We start from the raw sequence: 22,610 nt of genomic DNA, 5'->3' as shown, positions 1-22,610 counted from the left end.
TGAAGTGTTGTCTTAGAACAGCATTACAATTGAAGATACTGTACTAAACAAAGCTACAAATTGTGCCTGGTGCTACAATGCAAACTTCGGACAGGACAGAACCGACAGACAAACATCTAGAAATCAAGGGTGAAATGTGGAGGACCACATATCTCCCTAAGCATGCTGGGAATCAGTGAGCAAGGATCTAAAACAGAAGGAGAGAGACAAAAGGAGAAAATAAATACTTGCCATCTTTCCCTGAAGTGGAAAACAATCCCCGCAGAGAGAGAGAGAGAGAGAGAGAGAGAGAGAGAGAGAGAGAGAGAGAGAGAAAGAGAGAGAGAGAAAGAGAGAGACAGAGAGAGAGAGAGGGAGAGAGAGAGAGGGGGTGTGGGGGGAGAGAGAGAGAGAGAGAGAGAGGGGAGACATACCCAGGGAGGTAAATAAAGGAGGAAAGAAAATGACAGGGTGAAAACCACAGGGTTCAAAGGTCAGCAATATTTTATTCAAAGAACGAGTTCAGAATAGAAATATTGCACTTCCATCAAAAATGCCTTTGCATTGAAATGCAAATGGCGACTGTACTACAAGGGACAGGCAAAGACAAGCTTCATAGTGTGGTCACGAATTAGCATTAGCTATGGCATGGCCTGTACTAGTAGACCTACTAGTGATGAATCTGTGTTGTTATTAATGGTGAGTAATGTATTCACAAGATTGCAATGGAATGGGTGGGCAGACAGCGACCATGGTGAAATGGAACATATGATCCCGGTCTGTTTTTAGATTCAGAAAATGGTGGACACCGTGTACATTTATTATGCGGTCGTGTGGTAGCTCTCTCATTGCATCATAGGGCAAATGTCTTTGGTGGTGATGACTGAAAAATAACTGTTACCATGTGTAGTGTCATCACATATTCAATATATGTCTATTACCAGCATGTATTGTTGCTAAGTGCATTCTTTCCTGAAGATAAAGAATACACGATCGGCCTGAGTAGCTGTGCTACGAACCAAAGGTCTGTCCAAAGCATTATAGCATGTGAAATGATAAATCAACTAGAAAATGAACATGAAAAACAGTTTTCACTAACCCATTACAATAATACAGTAACGTTCATGGAAATGTTGCTGACAAGAGTTTAGCCATGTATCCCAGTAGTTCAATTTAAGTCAATACATTTAGCTTGATCTATTATCACTATCTATCTATCTATCTATCTATCTATCTATCTATCTATCTATCTATCTATCTATCTATCTATCTATCTATCTATCTATCTATCTATCTATCTATCTAATCTATCTATCTATCTATCTATCTATCTATCTATCTATCTATCTATCTATCTATCTATCTATCTATCTATCTATCTATCTATCTATCTATCTATCTATCTATCTATCTATCTATCTATCTATCTATCTATCTATCTAATCTATCTATGATTTTGGATACAGATGAGACCCCAGAAGGGGGATATTGGAACACAGAAGGAGAGAGAGGAAGTTGCTCTGTGGTCGAGGATCCTGTCTTTCGTTACGGTTCTGCTTTACGAGGTGAAAAAAGTGAAAACAAAAAAACAAAACTGACCAATCACCGCTCTACTTTATAGTTTCACCTGAAAACAATGCATGAAAACATCCTCTCCTCTCTGCCCTTCCTGCTAGACTGGGCCAGCGCCAAAAACCACATCTGACTACCACCAGAGCAGGTGGGCTAACAGGAACACACACCCACACAACCACACAAACACACACACATAAAAACCACACACACACACACACACACACACACACACACACACTGAATGGACAGACATAAAGACACACACACACACACACACAAAACCACACACACACACACACACACACACACATACACACACACACACACACACACGCACACACACACGCACACACTAATCCGGCCATGGGGGCAGCATCGCATGCAAAGCGCTCCTTGTGTGGGCTGACGGTTGCCTGAATCAGGGTGATCAAAAAGCCGCTGCTAAGGAGTCATCTGGGTGACTCGCATTATCACTGGGCACCAAATCACATATAAAAGTGTTACATGTGTAAGACATGGATGGGGTGCTAGAACAGAAACAGCACACTGTGGGAATGTGTGTCTGGTGAAGCGGTGTTAGAACAGAAACAGCACACTGTGGGAATGTGTGTCTGGTGAAGCGGTGTTAGAACAGAAACAGTACACTGTGTGAATGTATGTCTAGTGAAGGGTTGTTAGAATGGAAACAGCACACTGATAATGTGTGCTAGTGAAACGGCGTTAGAACAGAAACAGCCCACTGTGGTAATGTGTGTCTAGTGAAGCGGTGTTAGAACAGAAACAGCACACTGTGATAATGTGTGTCTAGTGAGAGGATGTGAGAGAAGGAGGACAGGGAAGGTGTGAGGTGAGACACAAGAGGAGAATACTTGCCCAAATAAGCTGAGGGGATCCAACACAGCAATAGAACAGGGGTCAGGAGGTCAAGGGTCAGGAGGTCAGGAGGGCAAGAGAGAGAGGGGAGTGGGGGGAGAGGGGGGAGGAGGGGAGAGAGAAGGGAGCAATAAAGCAAGTAAACAGGGTTACACAATATTTTATTCAATTGAAGTGAATAAGAATATTGCAGCTTGAACAAGTGAAGTGAGAATAATCCTCTCGTCCCAAAAAGACATAAGACAGTGTTTTGTGCACGTGTGTGTGTGTGTGTGGGTAGGTGTGAGAGAGAGAGAGAGAGAGAGAGAGGGAGAGAGAGAGCGTGTGAATGTGAATGTACATGTGTGCGGCATGTGTGTTTCAGAGAGTGCTTGGGTCCATGGACAGTATACAGAGTGTGTGTTTTGTATGGACAGCAGGACCTGTTCGCCAGACAGGCGGACCCAGAACGGGGGACCGGCACAGATGCCCGAGGCTCTTGCAGGGGGAAGGTTTAATACTGACTTGATGCACCCTTTGAGGAACCCAGTGACCCGTGACATATTTGTAGTCGCAGCCTGACATGAGACGACCCATTTTCTACTCATGTGGAAACTTGCGATCCGTTGTTTTTTTTTTCAAATCCGCAGCAGGATACACACGTAGACAGACAGGCTGAGATGACTGTAAATGAATTGACAGGCTTGGTATGTGCGAATGATGGCTTATGAATGTGTGTGGTGTGTGTGTGTGTGTGTGTGTGTATGTGTGGGATTGTGAGTAAGTGTGTGTGTGTGATGAACGGGGAGGAGCCTGGAGCCCTTTAGGGCCGGCTGTCATTTGTCTGGCACTTTGTGTATGGACCACAATTGAAGCAGCATGTTGCCATAGCGACGATGGGGGGACCAGGACAGGAAGGGGGGGGTTGAGAGGCTCGGCTGATGGCAGTAGTTAAGGACAGAAACCATAAGTTGAAACCAATACCCTATATGGTGAAGACCGATGACACTGGGGACATAACTGCTTAGTCATCCAGTGTCTAGTCTAAATAGTGGAGGTTGGGAGGGTAGAGGGGGGATAGGGGAGGTCACACTGATTTAGGACGGTACTCACACTTGGCCTGGGTGATGGTGTCTCCGATTGTAGCGCGGATGTAGTGCAGGCTGTACTCTGGGAGGACCAAGGCTAGGCTGGGAACACACACACACGCACGCACGCACACACGCATACACACACACACACACACACACGCGCGCGCATACACACACACACACACACGTGCGCATACACACACGCATACACACACACACACACACACACACACACACGCGCACGCATACACACACACACACACACACATGCATACACACACACACGCGCATACACACACACACACACGCACACACACACACACACACACGCGCATACACACACGTGCACACACACACACGTGCGTACGCGTACACACACACACACACACAAGAAAAGTAAGCCCACCACAGAGAGACACGCACGCGCCAAACAGACGACACACACATCATTTTTCAATTTTTCACGGTCCAACACAGAACACATTGGAGAAAATCACATGGCATATCCCTACCACATAACAAAACTTTAAAGTAGAACGACTCATCATAACAAACATTTTATAAATCTTCACGACAGATGCTGGTTTTTGAGGTAGCTTAATAATATGCCTTCCATTATAATGAACTTATCGCTCATCATGTTGACGCCACCAAATGAAAACACTACCCCCTGTTGGACTGATGCAAATCTTACATCTTATCTTATCTTAGATACATAAAGTCTATCTTTCATCTTAATAATAAGAAGCTGCTCTCTGCCTCTCTGTCTGTTCCTCTGTCTGGACTCCTCGGACACCGTCGCTCTGACTGAATTCATATTTGGCACGGGTATCCGCAGGGGTGCCTGACAAACCGTGACAGGGCCGGAACTGTAATTAAGTTTGGGCTAATTTTAACATAAAATACTGATCCGAGCCGCCAGCCAATAGAAATACTGCTCTGAACAGAACCCCGCCCCTAGAGTTCCAGCTGCCTACAGTGGACTAAATGGCCGACTACTGATTGCTCCAACGGGTATCAGAACTAGTCTATATAATTTGACCAAGATCTTTTCTGTTACAGGGAGGTCCAATTCTCTTCTACAAACACGTTGCATGTGTAACGAGGGTGGTTGAGATAAACTAGCTAGCGTAAAGAATGGAACAGTGCTAGGCTAAGCTAATGGCTTCAGCTCACCAGGCTAAGGTTGGTAAGGTTGTGTTTGGGAAACTATGGCTCAGACATGGGCTGTCAGTCATGTCCTCACACACTCAGAACATTTCAAACAAGCGAATACTAGTGCAGGTTTGTTACCTGTAGTCGGTGCCTTGCACATTCCCATATGTGTACGTTCTCAGACCGCGGTCGATGTATCGCTGTGGAGCAAACACAAACACAAGGACAGATCTTTTGTCTTTAGCGTCATAATCATTGTCGTCGTCATCATCATCATCATCATCATCATCATCATCATCCTCTTCATCACAAGCATCACCATAAGTATTTTCATCATAAGTGAAAATACCTCGTCTTGGGATTTCACCAGAGTGTGTATCGTGTGGCTCCCCTTCTCTCCGTCAATCATTTTCTTCCTGATCTGTGGATGAAGACACAGAAATAGAGCCAGTGACATCACATTCACTGTGGGCGGAGTCTTGTAAAGGATACAAGGATGCAAGACGTCTCCTTCCTTCCTTCCTTCCTTCCTTCCTTCCTTCCTTCCTTCCTTCCTTCCTTCCTTCCTTCCTTCCTTCCTTCCTTCCTTCCTTCCTTCCCTCCCTCCCTCCTTCCCTCCCTCCCTCCCTCCCTTCCCTCCCCCCTTCCTTCCTTCCTTACCATCACTTTGATGTCGTCCTCCAGCTCAGCGTCTAGGAAGTCGAGAGTCACAGGCTCCGAGAACTTGGGATTCTAAAAAAAACAACAATCAATGAGATATTTACACATCCAGCACTCTCTCCCCCTCTCCCAACACTCTCTCCCCCTCTCCCAACACTCTCTCCCCCTCTCCAAACACTCTCTCCCCCTCTCCCAACACTCTCCCCCTCCCTCTCCCTCTCCCAACACTCTCTCCCCCTCTCCAAACACTCTCTCCCCCTCCCTCTCCCAACACTCTCTCCCCCTCTCCCAACACTCTCTCCCCCTCTCCCAACACTCTCTCCCCCTCTCCCAACACTCTCTCCCCCTCTCCCAACACTCTCTCCCCCTCTCCAAACACTCTCTCCCCCTCTCCAAACACTCTCCCCCTCCCTCTCCCTCTCCCTCTCCCAACACTCTCTCCCCCTCTCCAAACACTCTCCCCCCTCTCCCAACACTCTCTCCCCCTCTCCAAACACTCTCTCCCCCTCTCCCAACACTCTCTCCCTCCCTCCCCCTCTCCCAACACTCTCTCCCCCTCTCCCAACACTCTCTCCCCCTCTCCCAACACTCTCCCCCTCCCTCTCCAAACACTCTCCCCCTCCCTCCCCCTCTCCAAACACTCTCTCCCCCTCTCCCAACACTCTCTCCCTCCCTCCCCCTCTCCCAACACTCTCTCCCCCTCTCCCAACACTCTCTCCCCCTCTCCAAACACTCTCTCCCCCTCTCCCAACACTCTCTCCCTCCCTCCCCCTCTCCCAACACTCTCTCCCCCTCTCCCAACACTCTCTCCCCCTCTCCCAACACTCTCCCCCTCCCTCTCCAAACACTCTCCCCCTCCCTCCCCCTCTCCAAACACTCTCTCCCCCTCTCCCAACACTCTCTCCCTCCCTCCCCCTCTCCCAACACTCTCTCCCCCTCTCCCAACACTCTCTCCCCCTCTCCCAACACTCTCTCCCCCTCTCCCAACACTCTCTCCCCCTCTCCCAACACTCTCTCCCCCTCTCCAAACACTCTCCCCCTTCTCCCAACACTCTCTCCCCCTCTCCAAACACTCTCTCCCCCTCCCCCAACACTCTCTCCCAACACTCTCTCCCCCTCTCCCAACACTCTCCCCCTCTCCCAACACTCTCTCCCCCTCTCCCAATGCTCTCTCCCCCCATCTCCAAACTCTCCCACGGTATACCAAACTCCCTCCAGAATTAACCTGCACAATTTACACTATGGATGAGTGTCAATAAGCTAGTCTGCACAATTTACACTATGGATGAGTGTCAATAAGCTAGTCTGCACAATTTACACTATGGATGTGTCTCAATAAGCTAGTCTGCACAATTTACACTATATGGATGAGTGTCAATAAATTAGTCTGCACAATTTACACTATGGATGAGTGTCAATAAGCTAGTCTGCACAATTTACACTATAGATGCGTCTCAATAAGCTAGTCTGCACAATTTACACCATGGATGCGTGTCAATAAGCTAGTCTGCACAATTTACACTATGGATGAGTGTCAATAAGCTAGTCTGCACAATTTACACTATGGATGAGTGTCAATAAGCTAGTCTGCACAATTTACACTATGGATGCATCTCAATAAGCTAGTCTGTACAATTTACACTATGGATGAGTGTCAATAAGCTAGTCTGCACAATTTACACTATGGATGAGTGTCAATAAGCTAGTCTGCACAATTTACACTATGGATGAGTGTCAATAAGATAGTCTGCACAATTTACACTACGGATGCATCTCAATAAGCTAGTCTGAGCGATTTAAACTACGGATGCATCTTAATAAGCTAAATGCCTCCTCTGATAGCCACTCACAACTCTTCATAGGTTGTTTGAATTTGCCTTTTTTTCTTGTTTCTGATCAGGGACAAGGTGAGGGAAAGGACAAACAGAACCGGGATTTGAACTGTTTATGAAGTCATTGTCTAATGTCTCTGGAAGAACCTTCATGGACTTGAGCACTGGTGGCCATACACACTACCCGCGTCGTATTCCTACACATTCGTTTGAGCAGAGTGTACGCAAAGAATACACAACTTTGTCTGGAAGCACTACGAGCAGCTTGCAAATTACGAGGCCACAGTATTTCCATGTGTGTCAATCTGTCTGCTTGGTAACAACATATCCTACTACAGTAACAGTCCTGGCACCATCATCTTTCTTATTCGTGTCCTTAGGAACATAGCAGTTGGTCTTACGGGAAAGCCGTAAAAAAAGATGAACGAGAAACACATGTCCGGCTCGGTGTTTATCATTAGGTTTGTTCAGGGCTCTCGAGTCAAATCTCTAAATAGGAAACATTTCTACACAAACACACATGGTGACCTTTGAGATTCAGAGGGAAAGATGCAAACGGATGAAAGCAAACACGGCTAGCCGGTAACAGCCTGTAGACTGTGTCAGAACTTGTTGACAGCTATATTGGTTTTTGTTTAATGGAGCGGCGAGTCACGTTGTGATTATTAGTCCAGAGGAGTTTGACAGATTTACCTTTGGCTGGAGGTTGGGATGTAGAAAAACATAACCGTTGGGGTCGATGGCAAAGTAGTAGCCGTTAGGTCCGAACTGCGAGAGATGGGGAGAAAGGGACAGTTTGAAAGTGTGAAGACGCCATCTTCATTGAGACCCCCCCCCACCCCGCTTTCCCTGTTAAGAGTGTATGTATTTGCTGTGTTACCTCTTTAAATGCATGTCTGTGTTTGAAAATAGGCTATAACCCATATCAACTACAAATCCTCCAGTTATTATTTTGTCTCTTGTCTGGTTATGTTGAGTGTTCAGGTGTGTAGAGTGCGTTAGTTCCCTGCTCCTGTGCTGTCCTTGTCTCTTCAAATGTTTGTTAGTGGGGGGGGGGGGGGGGGGGGCGGAGAGAGACATGCTGAGCCATGATCTTGTCCATCTGTTTTAAAATAAATAGTTATTGCTTTTGCTTCATTCTGTCTAGTTGAATCTTTTACCATGCACAGTGTCGGCCATCTTTGGTCCCCTGGCTCGGGATGTGATGTGGGGAGATGTGTGTGTGTGTGTGGGGGGGGAGTAACGGATATCTGAGTTTGTTTACATCTGATACTGTATTCAGTATGTGGACCTGGTTATCTATGTGCTCGCCAAGGTGTGTGTGTCTCTCTCTCTCTCTCTCTAGGTGGTCCTCGGGCGAGTGTGTGCTCACTGTGAAGCGGGGCGTCAGTCTCTTGATGTCGTCCAGGGACACGTCGATGGCCATCACCCCCAGGATCAGCTGGTTTTGGGGTTTCTGTGGGAAAATACAAGCAGAAGCTGTAAGAGCTCATCTGTGTACTTCATTCAGACCCAGCTCCTCACACTCGTTTGGCCCAGTTTATGCTTTCCTTATGACTCAAGTCCCTCTGTGCCGATCGGATGCTTTCAAAGGACAATAGACGTCTGGACAGTCTAGAAATCCTTCCTGAGTAACTGCCGTTCCCAGCTTTAGTCATATTTGAGGTACATCCTCTCATCTTGAAGCAGTTAGCTACTGTTATCTGATCTCTTTTGATATCGCAAGGCATCATGGTATGGCTTCATTTCCTGTGGAAGTGAGTGGGCCGGCTTTGAATGACCACGCTGTACCAACAAAAGCGTCCGATTAAAACCACTATAAAGAGATGAGAGGAAGGATGATACCACAATCAACTGTTCATGGAGCGTGTACACGTTTACGTCTTGTAAATGCTTTCACATGTATGTGACACCTCCAGCCGAATTCTCCCAAGGGGTCAAAAGTTCAGTTGGACTGCCTGGCAAGTAATTAAATAAGTAATAAAACAATAAACTGTATGTAATTTTATAAGGAAATATGTAAGACGAAGCAACTGTGAGTATTGTAGCTCACGAAATATGTAAATGAACCAAAAACTGAGAAAATGTATAATGGAGATAAGTAGGAAAAAGGACAGAGAGGAAAAAAAAGTGTTCACTCGGTCAGATGTCAAGATCACGTAGCGTTAGCGAGGAAACAGGAGGCGCCGTACGTTCACTCCTCTCTCTTTGTCAGCTTTGGTGTTGGTCTTGTTGAAGACGGGCAGCGTTCCTGTGATGACCAGGCCAAGCTCCTGTCACACACAAGATCACATGTTCAGTTCAACACAACTCTGCTTATGAAATGGTGCATATGGTAATATATCTGAATCCATATTTATGATATCAGGTTGTTCCTATTGCCCAGGAACAAAGTCATGCAAATGTTTCTCAGCATCAAATAGTAAAGACCAACACATGTAAGAAAGTCTGACTCACACTGTTGTACGACTCAAACGCAGCACACATGGGATACGTCACTAACTTTCCATGGTGTCGGCGGGTGAAAATAATATAAACACTGGCTATCAACTTCTGAAAAGATCATACAAGCACAGAAACTGCAGTCTCTCTGGTTCTTAAAATAGTATCCCACATCAAGTTCAAATTCTGTGTGAACTTAAACAGTTGATAAGAGACGTAGTGAGCTCCAGCCAGAGGGGCAGGAGGTGAATGACTCCTGCACCACAGTAATAAAGTATCCTCGGTGCCTAGAGAGACTTAAATCTGTATTAGAGGGCATATATACAGTACTGTACATGGGGAATGCATATATATACAGTACTCTACATGGGGAATGCATATATATACAGGACTGTACATGGGGAATGCATATATACTGTATATAGGACTGTACATGGGGAATACATACATATATATAGTACTGTACATGGGGAATGCACATATATATACAGTACTGTACATGGGGAATGCATATCTATATATAGTACTGTACATGGGGAATGCACATATATATACAGTACTGTACATGGGGAATGCATATATATATATAGTACTGTACATGGGGAATGCACATATATATACAGTACTGTACATGGGGAATGCATATATATACACAGTACTGTACATGGGGAATGCATACTGATGTGAAAGGATGATCTGGTAATCAGTTCATTTGAATTCATCTGCTGCGTCATGTCTACATGTCTAATTTTTCTGTCCGTTTTGATTTTTTTTGACACTGACTTGTTTTTTGTACACACTTCCCTTATCTCTTGTTTATAGGTTCATGCTGTACTTGAACTTGATTTGAGCTATTCATAGGACTAAAACGCCTGCTTTCATCATGCATGTTTATGTATTTCAAAGCATTTGCGTCACAGTGTGCACCCTGTGACACTCATGGCAAGTTTGTATTGTGGAAATGTTGGCCCAATTATCAAAATCAGTCTTGCACCATAGTGCAATTACAGACTATTGTTTACATGATAGACACCCATATGCACACACACAACTATACGGACGGGTTCTAAGACATACTGTATGCTTACTTTAAACATGGTGTGATGTTTTAAGATGTGATGTTTTTAGATGTGATGTTTTTAGATGTGATGTTTTTAGAAAGATATCTCAAGTTTAGATTAGAACGTTATCTGCATGTCTCGCACATGATGAGGTTACTGAGACCCAAACGTTTGACTGTAAAATACAAGTCATTTCACACAACCTTTTGCCGTTCAGGGCTGCGTTGTGTCATCCTGACTTGTGCTGCTTTTGACCCCCCGGCACCCAAAAAGTGTTGACCCGTATTTAACATACCAGCGCGTCCAGATAGACGTTGGTCCACTGGACCTGCTTGGCCGTCTTGTCGGCCTTCACCATGGGCCTCCCCAGCACGTCCAGGTACTCCTGCGTTTGGAGAGGAAACACAGCGATGACAACGACGTCACACTCACAAATCTGTCCCTCGGCCTCAATGTGAGCTCACTCTCCCAGACCTGAGCCCCTTAGCCTCATCGTGAGCTCACCCTCCCAGACCTGAGCCCCGGAGCCTCAACGTGAGCTCAACGTGTTCAGGAAGGCGACGCCGGACTACTACGGCGTGTGAACAAGTGAAGATGGTGTTGGGGTTCCACACATCGGCCAGCTACTCGCCGCGTCCTTGTAAGTAAACGCCACATTCAGCGTGAACGAAATGTGAACTTCTCCAAGATCAGTGTGAGCAGGGATTCTTGAACATCAAACCTATAGTTTCAAACGTTAAAGAGATATTCAAACACAAGAGGGTGTAAGACTTAAGTGATTATATTATGTGTGTGCTTTAGACACGTCGACTGGCATTCTTTGAACTGGCCTTTTAGCACAATTACAGTTAGGTCATTTACGTAGCGGACACTCTTATCCAAATACCATGTTTTGGAGCTAGCTAGTACCTTGCTCAAGGGCACAATTGTAGGTAATGGTTGTCCAGTGGCCTGGCCCAGAGTTGACCATGTTTGGGTCCCTGGTCAGACCACTGTGTTCCCTGCTGCCTGTTCTGGGAGAACCTCACCTGTGTGTTGATCCTTATGGCGCCGATGGACGGGATCTCATAGTAGTACCCTGCAGGAGAATGGAGAAGATGACACTATTTCAGGTAATATCACAAAAACACCCCCTTTTTAAACTAATCCTTGAATATTGCACTGTGAAAAGCAGTAGGATGGAGACATTGCTTTCACATTCATCCAATCACAATCATCCAAACATCCAACCATATAACCCTCCAACCATCCAATCATCTAGCCATCCAACCATCCAACCATCCAACCATCCACCCATCCAACCATCTAACCATCCAACCATCCAACCATCCAACCATCCAACCATCCAACCATCCACCCATCCAACCATCTAGCCATCCAACCATCCAACCATCCAACCATCCACCCATCCAACCATCTAACCATCCACCCATCCAACCATCTAACCATCCAACCATCCAACCATCTAACCATCCAACCATCCACCCATCCAACCATCCAACCATTCAACCATCCAACCATCCAACAATCTAACCATCCAACCATCCAACCATCCAACCATCCAACCATCCAACCATCCACCCATCCAACCATCCACCCATCCAACCATCCAACCATCCAACCATCCAACCATCCAACCATCCAACCATCCAACCATCCAACCATCTAACCATCCAACCATCCAACCATCCAACCATCTAACCATCCAACCATCCAACCATCTAACCATCCAATCATCCAATCATCCAACCATCCAACCATCTAACCATCCAACTATCCAACCATCTAACCATCCAATCATCCAATCATCCAACCATCCAACCATCCAACCATCCAACCATCCAACCATCCAACCATCTAACCATCCAATCATCTAACCATCCAACCATCCAATCATCCAACCATCCAACCATCTAACCATCCAACTATCCAACTGTACACAGTAATACCATAAAGGACAGTAGGAAAGAGGGATGGAAGGAGGGATGATTAGAGAGGTATAGACAGTAAGAAGGAGGGATGGTTAGAGAGGTATAGACAGTAGGAAGGAGGGATGGAAGGAGGGATGATTAGAGAGGTATAGACAGTAGGAAGAAGGGATGGTTAGAGAGGTATAGACAGTAGGAAGGAGGGATGGTTAGAGAGGTATAGACAGTAGGAAGGAGGGATGGAAGGAGGGATAGTTAGAGAGGTATAGACAGTAGGATGGAGGGATGGAAGGAGGGATAGTTAGAGAGGTATAGACAGTAGGAAGGAGGGATGGTTAGAGAGGTATAGACAGTAGGAAGGAGGGATGGTTAGAGAGGTATAGACAGTAGGATGGAGGGATGGAAGGAGGGATGGTTAGAGAGGTATAGAGAGTAGGAAGGAGGGATGGTTAGAGAGGTATAGACAGTAGGAAGGAGGGATGGTTAGAGAGGTATAGACAGTAGGATGGAGGGATGGAAGGAGGGATGGTTAGAGAGGTATAGACAATAGGAAGGAGGGATGGTTAGAGAGGTATAGACAGTAGGAAGGAGGGATGGTTAGAGAGGTATAGACAGTAGGAAGGAGGGATGGTTAGAGAGGTATAGACAGTAGGATGGAGGGATGGAAGGAGGGATGGTTAGAGAGGTATAGACAGTAAGAAGGAGGGATGGTTAGAGAGGTGAGGCAGTAGGAAGGAGGGATGGAAGGAGGGATGGTTAGAGAGGTATAGACAGTAAGAAGGAGGGATGGTTAGAGAGGTATAGACAGTAGGAAGGAGGGATGGTTAGAGAGGTATAGACAGTAGGATGGAGGGATGGTTAGAGAGGTATAGACAGTAGGGAGGAGGGATGGAAGGAGGGATGGTTAGAGAGGTATAGACAGTAGGAAGGAGGGATGGTTAGAGAGGTATAGACAGTAGGAAGGAGGGATGGAAGGAGGGATGGTTAGAGAGGTATAGACAGTAGGATGGAGGGATGGTTAGAGAGGTATAGACAGTAGGGAGGAGGGATGGAAGGAGGGATGGTTAGAGAGGTATAGACAGTAGGAAGGAGGGATGGTTAGAGAGGTGTAGACAGTAGGAAGGAGGGATGGAAGGAGGGATGGTTAGAGAGGTATAGACAGTAGGAAGGAGGGATGGTTAGAGAGGTATAGACAGTAGGAAGGAGGGATGGAAGGAGGGATGGTTAGAGAGGTATAGACAGTAGGAAGGAGGGATGGTTAGAGAGGTATAGACAGTAGGATGGAGGGATGGAAGGAGGGATGGTTAGAGAGGTATAGACAGTAGGAAGGAGGGATGGTTAGAGAGGTATAGACAGTAGGATGGAGGGATGGAAGGAGGGATGGTTAGAGAGGTATAGACAGTAGGAAGGAGGGATGGTTAGAGAGGTATAGACAGTAGGAAGGAGGGATGGAAGGAGGGATGGTTAGAGAGGTATAGACAGTAGGAAGGAGGGATGGTTAGAGAGGTATAGACAGTAGGAAGGAGGGATGGTTAGAGAGGTATAGACAGTAGGAAGGAGGGATGGAAGGAGGGATGGTTAGAGAGGTATAGACAGTAGGAAGGAGGGATGGTTAGAGAGGTATAGACAGTAGGAAGGAGGGATGGAAGGAGGGATGGTTAGAGAGGTATAGACAGTAGGAAGGAGGGATGGTTAGAGAGGTATAGACAGTAGGATGGAGGGATGGAAGGAGGGATGGTTAGAGAGGTATAGACAGTAGGAAGGAGGGATGGTTAGAGAGGTATAGACAGTAGGATGGAGGGATGGAAGGAGGGATGGTTAGAGAGGTATAGACAGTAGGAAGGAGGGATGGTTAGAGAGGTATAGACAGTAGGAAGGAGGGATGGAAGGAGGGATGGTTAGAGAGGTATAGACAGTAAGAAGGAGGGATGGTTAGAGAGGTATAGACAGTAGGAGGGATGGTTAGAGAGGTGAGGCAGTAGGAAGGAGGGATGGAAGGAAGGATGGTTAGAGAGGTATAGACAGTAGGAAGGAGGGATGGTTAGAGAGGTATAGACAGTAGGAAGGAGGGATGGTTAGAGGTATAGACAGTAGGAAGGAGGGATGGTTAGAGAGGTATAGACAGTAGGAAGGAGGGATGGAAGGAGGGATGGTTAGAGAGGTATAGACAGTAGGAAGGAGGGATGGTTAGAGAGGTATAGACAGTAGGAAGGAGGGATGGTTAGAGAGGTATAGACAGTAGGAAGGAGGGATGGTTAGAGAGGTATAGACAGTAGGAAGGAGGGATGGTTAGAGAGGTATAGACAGTAGGAAGGAGGGATGGTTAGAGGTATAGACAGTAGGAAGGAGGGATGGTTAGAGAGGTATCTAGACAGGTCCACTGTGTGTTTACCTTTGTTAGTGCATGCCATCCACTGGATTGGTCCTTTGTCGTAGTTGTGTTGGCCCACTGAGAATGTGAATATTCTCACCTAGGAGAATACAGTGAATTTCAGAGATGTATCAACTGTACACGGCACAGTGTGGGCAAACTCCAGTTCAGTTACAGTTGTTTTTAACTTGAAGTTGTGAATCGTTAACAATTTTCCATGGGAATATAACTTAAAATACTCTTAAAGTACTGATAAGACATTATCTTAATAACAAAAAACCCCAACGCCAGTGTGGGGAGCATGCAGAAAGACTGGGGAATCATATGGATTTGTATTTCCACCCACTCGCTTGTCAGGGTTGTATTTCTGGAAGATCTCCTGAGCTCTCTCCTCCCCTCCGTCGGTGAATAACATGATGATCTTGTTGCAGTTGGCTCTGGTTACGTTCAGCTGTGAGTACCGACATGACATTAACAACATCAGCTTGGTTTGATTCATTTAGTCATGCATTGTTTTTTCCCCAAATATTTTTTAAAGGTGATAAAAAACATATTTAAAAATATTCTTACTATTCATTAGAAGTGATGTTTTTGATCAGTTTTGTAATGAGAATATCTAGAGATGATTTTGTAATGGTGTACTTAATGTAGGTGAGAAAATAAATATCAAGAAAAATCTGTTACACCTGCTGTACAGTATGTGCTTTCCTATTTAACCATTCAAAGCTAGCTTTGTTGAAAGGGCTTAGCAAAAAGTGTTGAATCACAATTTTCTTCTTTTTAAATGAATGAGGAGCTGTAGTTTATACTATCACCAGGAGAGGGCGATACATGACTGCCAAATCTTTGCACTCCACTGGGAGAGGCTTATTAGTGGCCAGTTTTGCAGGATCCTTTCCATCATTAGTGCCTATCTAAGGTATGTACAGTAATAACCTTCATGGAGTTGCGTCAACTATATGGGCTAATCTATACCACAAGGGGAAAAAATTAAACTTTTAAAGAGAGCAGACACACCCACACAATTCCCGAAAAACAGATTGAATTGCAGTGGGACGAAGAAACATACATATCCATGCTGGCCTCAACCTCCACACACACACACACACACACACACACACACACACACACACACACACAGAAACACACGCGCGCCAATACACACCGAGGACAGCTGTCCGAAAGCCAACTCGAAGCCGCCCTTGTAGTTGGTGGTGCCCTTGGCTGAGATGTTCTGGACGGCGTCCTTCAGGATCTTCTTGTTCCTCACGTTGGCCTGGACCAGGTGGTGGAAGCACGCGGCCGTGGTGGCCTTGTCATTGAACTGAGGACACAGAGACAGCGGACTCTATCATTCAGGTAGCAAGAGAAAGGAGTGAGTAAATGGATATTGAGTATGAGTGTGTACAAACACACACACGCACGCACGCGCAGACACACACACACACACACACACACACACACACACACACATACACGCACCATCTACAGAGGACTGGGGACATGCCTGATTAATTACGTGACATCTTCTTGACTAAGGCTACACGCCTCAAATAATGATACTGTTCAACACACACACACACACACACGCACACACGCACACACACACACACACACACACACACACACACACACACACACACACATCCTCTCTCTCCCACTCACAGTGTATAGCGGGTAGAATTAAGGGTAGAATTTAGAGATGATTGGGTTTGAATCATGTACCGTACTCTGCATCATTTCCCTGTTTAACAAGGCAACAGAATGTGTGTTTGAGTGTATCTGTGTGTGTGTACAGTATGTGTGTGTGCGTGTGTGCGTGATTTTGGACACCGTCCTATACAGACACAGACACAGACACAGACACAGACACAGACACAGACACAGACACAGACACAAACACAGACAGACAGACACAGACACAAACACAGACACAGACACAAACAGACACAGACACAGACACAGACACAGACACACACAGACAGAGACACAGACACAAACACAAACACAGACACAGACACAGACACAGACACAAACACAGACACAGACACAGACACAGACACAGACACAGACACAAACACAGACAGACACAGACACACACAGACAGAGACACAGACACAAACACAAACACAGACACAGACACAGACACAGACACAGACACAGACACAGACACAGACACAGACACAGACACAAACACAGACACAGACACAGACACAGACAAACAGAGACACAGACACAGACACAAACACAGACAGACACAGACACACACAGACAGAGACACAGACACAAACACAGACAGACACAGACACACACAGACACAAACACAGACACAAACACAGACACAGACACAGACACAGACACACACAGACAGAGACACAGACACAGACACAGACACAGACACAGACAGAGACACAGACACAGACACAGACACAGACAAACAGAGACACAGACACAGACACAGACACAGACACAGACAGACACAGACACACACAGACACAGACACAGACACAAACACAGACAAACAGAGACACAGACACAGACACAGACACAGACAAACAGAGACACAGACACAGACACAAACACAGACACAGACAGAGACACAGACACAGACACAGACAAACAGAGACACAGACACAGACACAAACACAGACACAAACACAGAGACAAGCAAAAAAACAGACAGCTCATTAGTTGTGTGGCGCTTGTTTGATGAACAGAAAGAAGTCTGGGTAATTGGACTGATTAATGAGTCACTGTCACATACGGAACATCTGGGCGGTGTGTGTGTGTGTGCGTGTGTGTGTGTGTGAGGCGGGCTGTGAAAGACTCTCGGGGCTTGTGATACCAGCATCACCATCTGTACACCCACTCTGCAGGGCAGTGGTGTAATGCCACCTTGTTACAAGAAGCTCACAGGTACACACAAGGTTTACACACATACTACGAGTCCATGTTCACACCTTTACACAAACACACTTCTGACAACATTAAACCGTCTAAAAAAACACCTCTTCAGACAATAATAATAATTATCGTTGTTATTATTAATTTTTTGGGGGGTAGACTAGGACATTTTTCATCACCTATCATATTGCCTATTCTATTTTTCAGATCAACCAACCTACCTTTAATTCACTTACAGCATACCACACACACACACACACACACACACACACACACACACACACACACACACACACACACACGTACAGTACACATACATGCACAACCAGAGTAGACCTGCCACACATGAAGGCTCATAGACACGCAGTGAGACAGATCACGGCTGATAACACACCCAGCCAAACCAACACAAACACACAACAAACACGCATCTTATTAAGAAATCGAAACAGGGCACATTGTTACAAAAGCCTTTCAGTAAGCATTAAGCTTTGAAAAATCTTTATGGTTGGCTTGGAGCCACCAAAATACTTATGACACTGCTGCTTAATGTCATTACCATCATACTGCTGTCGGCTAGCGTCAAAGCCCTGTTGGCTTTAGGGCAGACGCTACAGGCCAATAGGATTTTTTTCCCCTTAAAAGATATCCTCATGAATTTCTACCAGTTTAATCTTCACATTAAGATAAATAATTTTTGTATTACACTTTCTCTTAAAAAAATGTTTAGGCATGCAAATTAGGCAATATCTAATTAAAATGCATACTGTACATTTGCATATATGTTGGTACCTACTGTCTAAACAATAGATAAAGTCAGGCTTAACGTTTTACTTTTGTTTTGACAATATACTAAAATAGAATTATTTACAGAGGGGTTTGTGAATAAAAGCTTACTTTGAAAAGATATTCAAAAAATAATACATTCACCTATTAATCAGGCCAGGTCCAGCCTGGCGTGGTGTGTAGCCGGCTTGTTTCTGTTCAGGAAACTTTAAACCTGACATTGTTTACATATTTGGTACTGAAATATATGCAAATGTATGCAGATCTAATTAGATATTGAGTAACTTACATATTTAAATAATTGTTTTAAGAAAAAGTGTAATACAGTACATCTTTTTCTCTCTTACTGTGAAGATTTAACTGGTAGAAATTCATATATGTTATTCAATTCCAATAGATGTTCAGTGAAGGCAGATAAAACGTTGAAAAATTAACAAACTCAAAAATCTCATTCATGTCACAAGCAAATAGAGAAAGTGGGATTAGTTCATGAAGAGAGAGAGAGAGAGGGAGGAGGAGACAGGGGTGGTGAGAGAGAGACAGAGAGAGAGAGAGAGAGAGAGAGGGAGGAGGAGACAGGGATGGTGAGAGAGAGACAGAGAGAGAGAGAGAGAGAGAGAGAGAGGGAGGAGGAGACAGGGATGGTGAGAGAGAGACAGAGAGAGAGAGAGAGAGAGAGAGAGAGAGAGAGACAGAGAGAGAGAGAGAGAGACAGAGAGAGAGAGAGAGAGAGAGAGACAGAGAGAGAGAGAGAGAGAGAGAGAGAGAGAGAGAGGCAAATCAAGAAAATCAACATCAACTCTTCGATAAAAGCCTGTGGTTTAGGGAGGGGGCTGGAGGCCTATCACAGCGCAGGGACCCGCGTTTGTCTGGAGCCAAACCAACACTAACTGGAGAGACTGATGGGGACGAACAGGGAGGCTTTAAAAAGTGACAGATGGAGATTTCCTGAGGCCACTGAACTCAGGGGAACTACGTTTCCCACAATCTCAACTGGGCCAGCAGGGGATGTCCTGCGCGCTGAACGTGAGACTGTCTGGGGTGGAGCTCTGACACACACACACACACACACACACACACACACACACACACACACACACACACACACACACACACACACACACACAGACACACACACACACCAAAAGGCGTTTTCCCACCAGGAAGCCCCCCTGTACTTTTCCCCCAGGGGAAAATCCCCTAGAACTCTCTATCCCCTAGAACTCTCTCCCTAGAACTCTCTATTCCCTAGAACTCTCTCCCCTAGAACTCTCTATCCCCTAGAACTCTCTATCCCCTAGAACTCTCTATTCCCTAGAACTCTCTATTCCCTAGAACTCTCTATCCCCTAGAACTCTCTATCCCCTAGAACTCTCTATTCCCTAGAACTCTCTCCCCTAGAACTCTCTATCCCCTAGAACTCTCTCCCCTAGAACTCTCTATCCCCTAGAACTCTCTATTCCTTAGAACTCTCTATTCCCTAGAACTCTCTATTCCTTAGAACTCCCTATTCCCTAGAACTCTCTATCCCCTAGAACACTCTATTCCCTAGAACTCTCTCCCCTAGAACTCTCTATTCCCTAGAACTCTCTATTCCCTAGAACTCTCTATCCCCTAGAACTCTCTATTCCTTAGAACTCCCTATTCCCTAGAACTCTCTATCCCCTAGAACACTCTATTCCCTAGAACTCTCTCCCCTAGAACTCTCTATTCCCTAGAACTCTCTATTCCCTAGAACTCTCTATCCCCTAGAACTCTCTATTCCTTAGAACTCTCTATCCCCTAGAACTCTCTATTCCCTAGAACTCTCTATTCCCTAGAACTCTCTATCCCCTAGAACTCTCTATTCCTTAGAACTCTCTATTCCCTAGAACTCTCTATTCTTCCCTAGAACTCTCTATCCCCTAGAACTCTCTCCCCTAGAACTCTCTATCCCCTAGAACTCTCTATTCCCTAGAACTCTCTATTCCCTAGAACTCTCTATTCCTTAGAACTCCCTATCCCCTAGAACTCTCTATTCCCTAGAACTCTCTATTCCCTAGAACTCTCTCCCCTAGAACTCTCTATCCCCTAGAACTCTCTATTCCCTAGAACTCTCTATTCTTCCCTAGAACTCTCCATCCCCTAGAACTCTCTATTCCCTAGAACTCTCTATTCTTCCCTAGAACTCTCTATCCCCTAGAACTCTCTATCCCCTAGAACTCTCTATTCCCTAGAACTCTCTATTCCCTAGAACTCTCTCTCCCCTAGAACTCTCTATTCCCTAGAACTCTCTATTCCCTAGAACTCTCTATTCCCTAGAACTCTCTATCCCCTAGAACTCTCTATCCCCTAGAACTCTCTATTCCCTAGAACTCTCTATTCCTTAGAACTCTCTATTCCCTAGAACTCTCTATTCCTTAGAACTCTCTATTCCCTAGAACTCTCTATTCCTTAGAACTCTCTATCCCCTAGAACTCTCTATTCCTTAGAACTCTCTATCCCCTAGAACTCTCTATTCTTTAGAACTCTCTATTCCCTAGAACTCTCTATTCCCTAGAACTCTCTATTCCCTAGAACTCTCTCCCCTAGAACTCTCTCTCCCCTAGAACTCTCTATTCCCTAGAACTCTCTATTCCCTAGAACTCTCTATCCCCTAGAACTCTCTCCCCTAGAACTCTCTCCCCTAGAACTCTCTATCCCCTAGAACTCTATCCCCTAGAACTCTCTATTCCTTAGAACTCTCTATTCCCTAGAACTCTCTATTCCCTAGAACTCTCTATTCCCTAGAACTCTCTCCCCTAGAACTCTCTATCCCCTAGAACTCTCTATTCCTTAGAACTCTCTATTCCCTAGAACTCTCTATCCCCTAGAACTCTCTATTCCTTAGAACTCTATCCCCTAGAACTCTCTATTCCCTAGAACTCTCTCCCCTAGAACTCTCTATCCCCTAGAACTCTCTATTCCTTAGAACTCTCTATTCCCTAGAACTCTCTATCCCCTAGAACTCTCTATTCCCTAGAACTCTCTATCCCCTAGAACTCTATCCCCTAGAACTCTCTATTCCCTAGAACTCTCTATCCCCTAGAACTCTCTATTCTCTAGAACTCTATCCCCTAGAACTCTCTATCCCCTAGAACTCTCTATTCCCTAGAACTCTCTATTCCCTAGAACTCTCTCCCCTAGAACTCTCTATCCCCTAGAACTCTCTATTCCTTAGAACTCTCTATTCCCTAGAACTCTCTATTCCCTAGAACTCTCTATTCCCTAGAACTCTCTATCCCCTAGAACTCTCTATTCCCTAGAACTCTCTATTCCCTAGAACTCTCTATTCCCTAGAACTCTCTATCCCCTAGAACTCTCTATCCCCTAGAACTCTCTATTCCCTAGAACTCTCTATCCCCTAGAACTCTCTATCCCCTAGAACTCTCTATTCCTTAGAACTCTCTATTCCCTAGAACTCTCTATTCCTTAGAACTCTCTATTCCCTAGAACTCTCTATCCCCTAGAACTCTATCCCCTAGAACTCTCTATCCCCTAGAACTCTCTATCCCCTAGAACTCTATCCCCTAGAACTCTCTATTCTCTAGAACTCCCCACATGGCGCCGTTGAAATAAAACTTTGCCAGTAGGCTCTCTACTCAGCCAATCAGAAATGTTCAACGTTGCCACAAAGTACTTCCCCCCCGGCAAGAGTCACGAGGGGGGTCTTTCTGGGGGGTCGATCCTGACCCCAGCCCCTTTGGTGTGAACACGGCGAGTTACCCCCAAAGGTCCGTAGTTCGGGAGGGGGGGAGTATGGCGGTGTGAACAAGACACTCGTTGCCCACCCCAAGGTACTGACATCTACTTTGCTGCCATGGATACTCACGGAGACAACGTTGACGTAGTCGTCATCGGACAGAGTTTCCAGCATCTCGTTGACGGAGGTCCGGATGAGTTTGAGGGTGAGCCCAGAGACACTCCCGCTCCTGTAGACAGATACAGTCTCGAGT

The 22,610-nt window shown here is 45.5% G+C and overlaps 1 protein-coding gene across 1 annotated transcript in view; it reads right to left on the bottom strand.

The window, feature by feature from the left end:
* cacna2d1a (calcium channel, voltage-dependent, alpha 2/delta subunit 1a) overlaps nt 1–22,610 on the bottom strand; it is a gene marked incomplete at both ends in the record, with an annotated part of 108,407 nt that overhangs the window by 16,809 nt on the left and 68,988 nt on the right. Inside the window, 13 exons of the mRNA XM_084448015.1 lie at nt 3,520–3,596; nt 4,791–4,852; nt 5,002–5,073; nt 5,313–5,384; nt 7,838–7,912; nt 8,517–8,600; nt 9,337–9,417; nt 10,943–11,032; nt 11,676–11,725; nt 14,968–15,046; nt 15,293–15,397; nt 16,112–16,270; nt 22,487–22,586. Coding sequence (XP_084304141.1) covers nt 3,520–3,596; nt 4,791–4,852; nt 5,002–5,073; nt 5,313–5,384; nt 7,838–7,912; nt 8,517–8,600; nt 9,337–9,417; nt 10,943–11,032; nt 11,676–11,725; nt 14,968–15,046; nt 15,293–15,397; nt 16,112–16,270; nt 22,487–22,586 — 1,106 coding nt within the window. The remainder of the gene's footprint in view (nt 1–3,519; nt 3,597–4,790; nt 4,853–5,001; nt 5,074–5,312; nt 5,385–7,837; nt 7,913–8,516; nt 8,601–9,336; nt 9,418–10,942; nt 11,033–11,675; nt 11,726–14,967; nt 15,047–15,292; nt 15,398–16,111; nt 16,271–22,486; nt 22,587–22,610) is intronic.

This window comes from Borostomias antarcticus (genome assembly GCF_949987555.1).
Source record: "Borostomias antarcticus genome assembly, chromosome: 13".
Classification (NCBI taxonomy): Eukaryota; Metazoa; Chordata; class Actinopteri; order Stomiiformes; family Stomiidae; genus Borostomias; species Borostomias antarcticus.
This window is presented reverse-complemented; position numbering and strand designations above follow the sequence as displayed.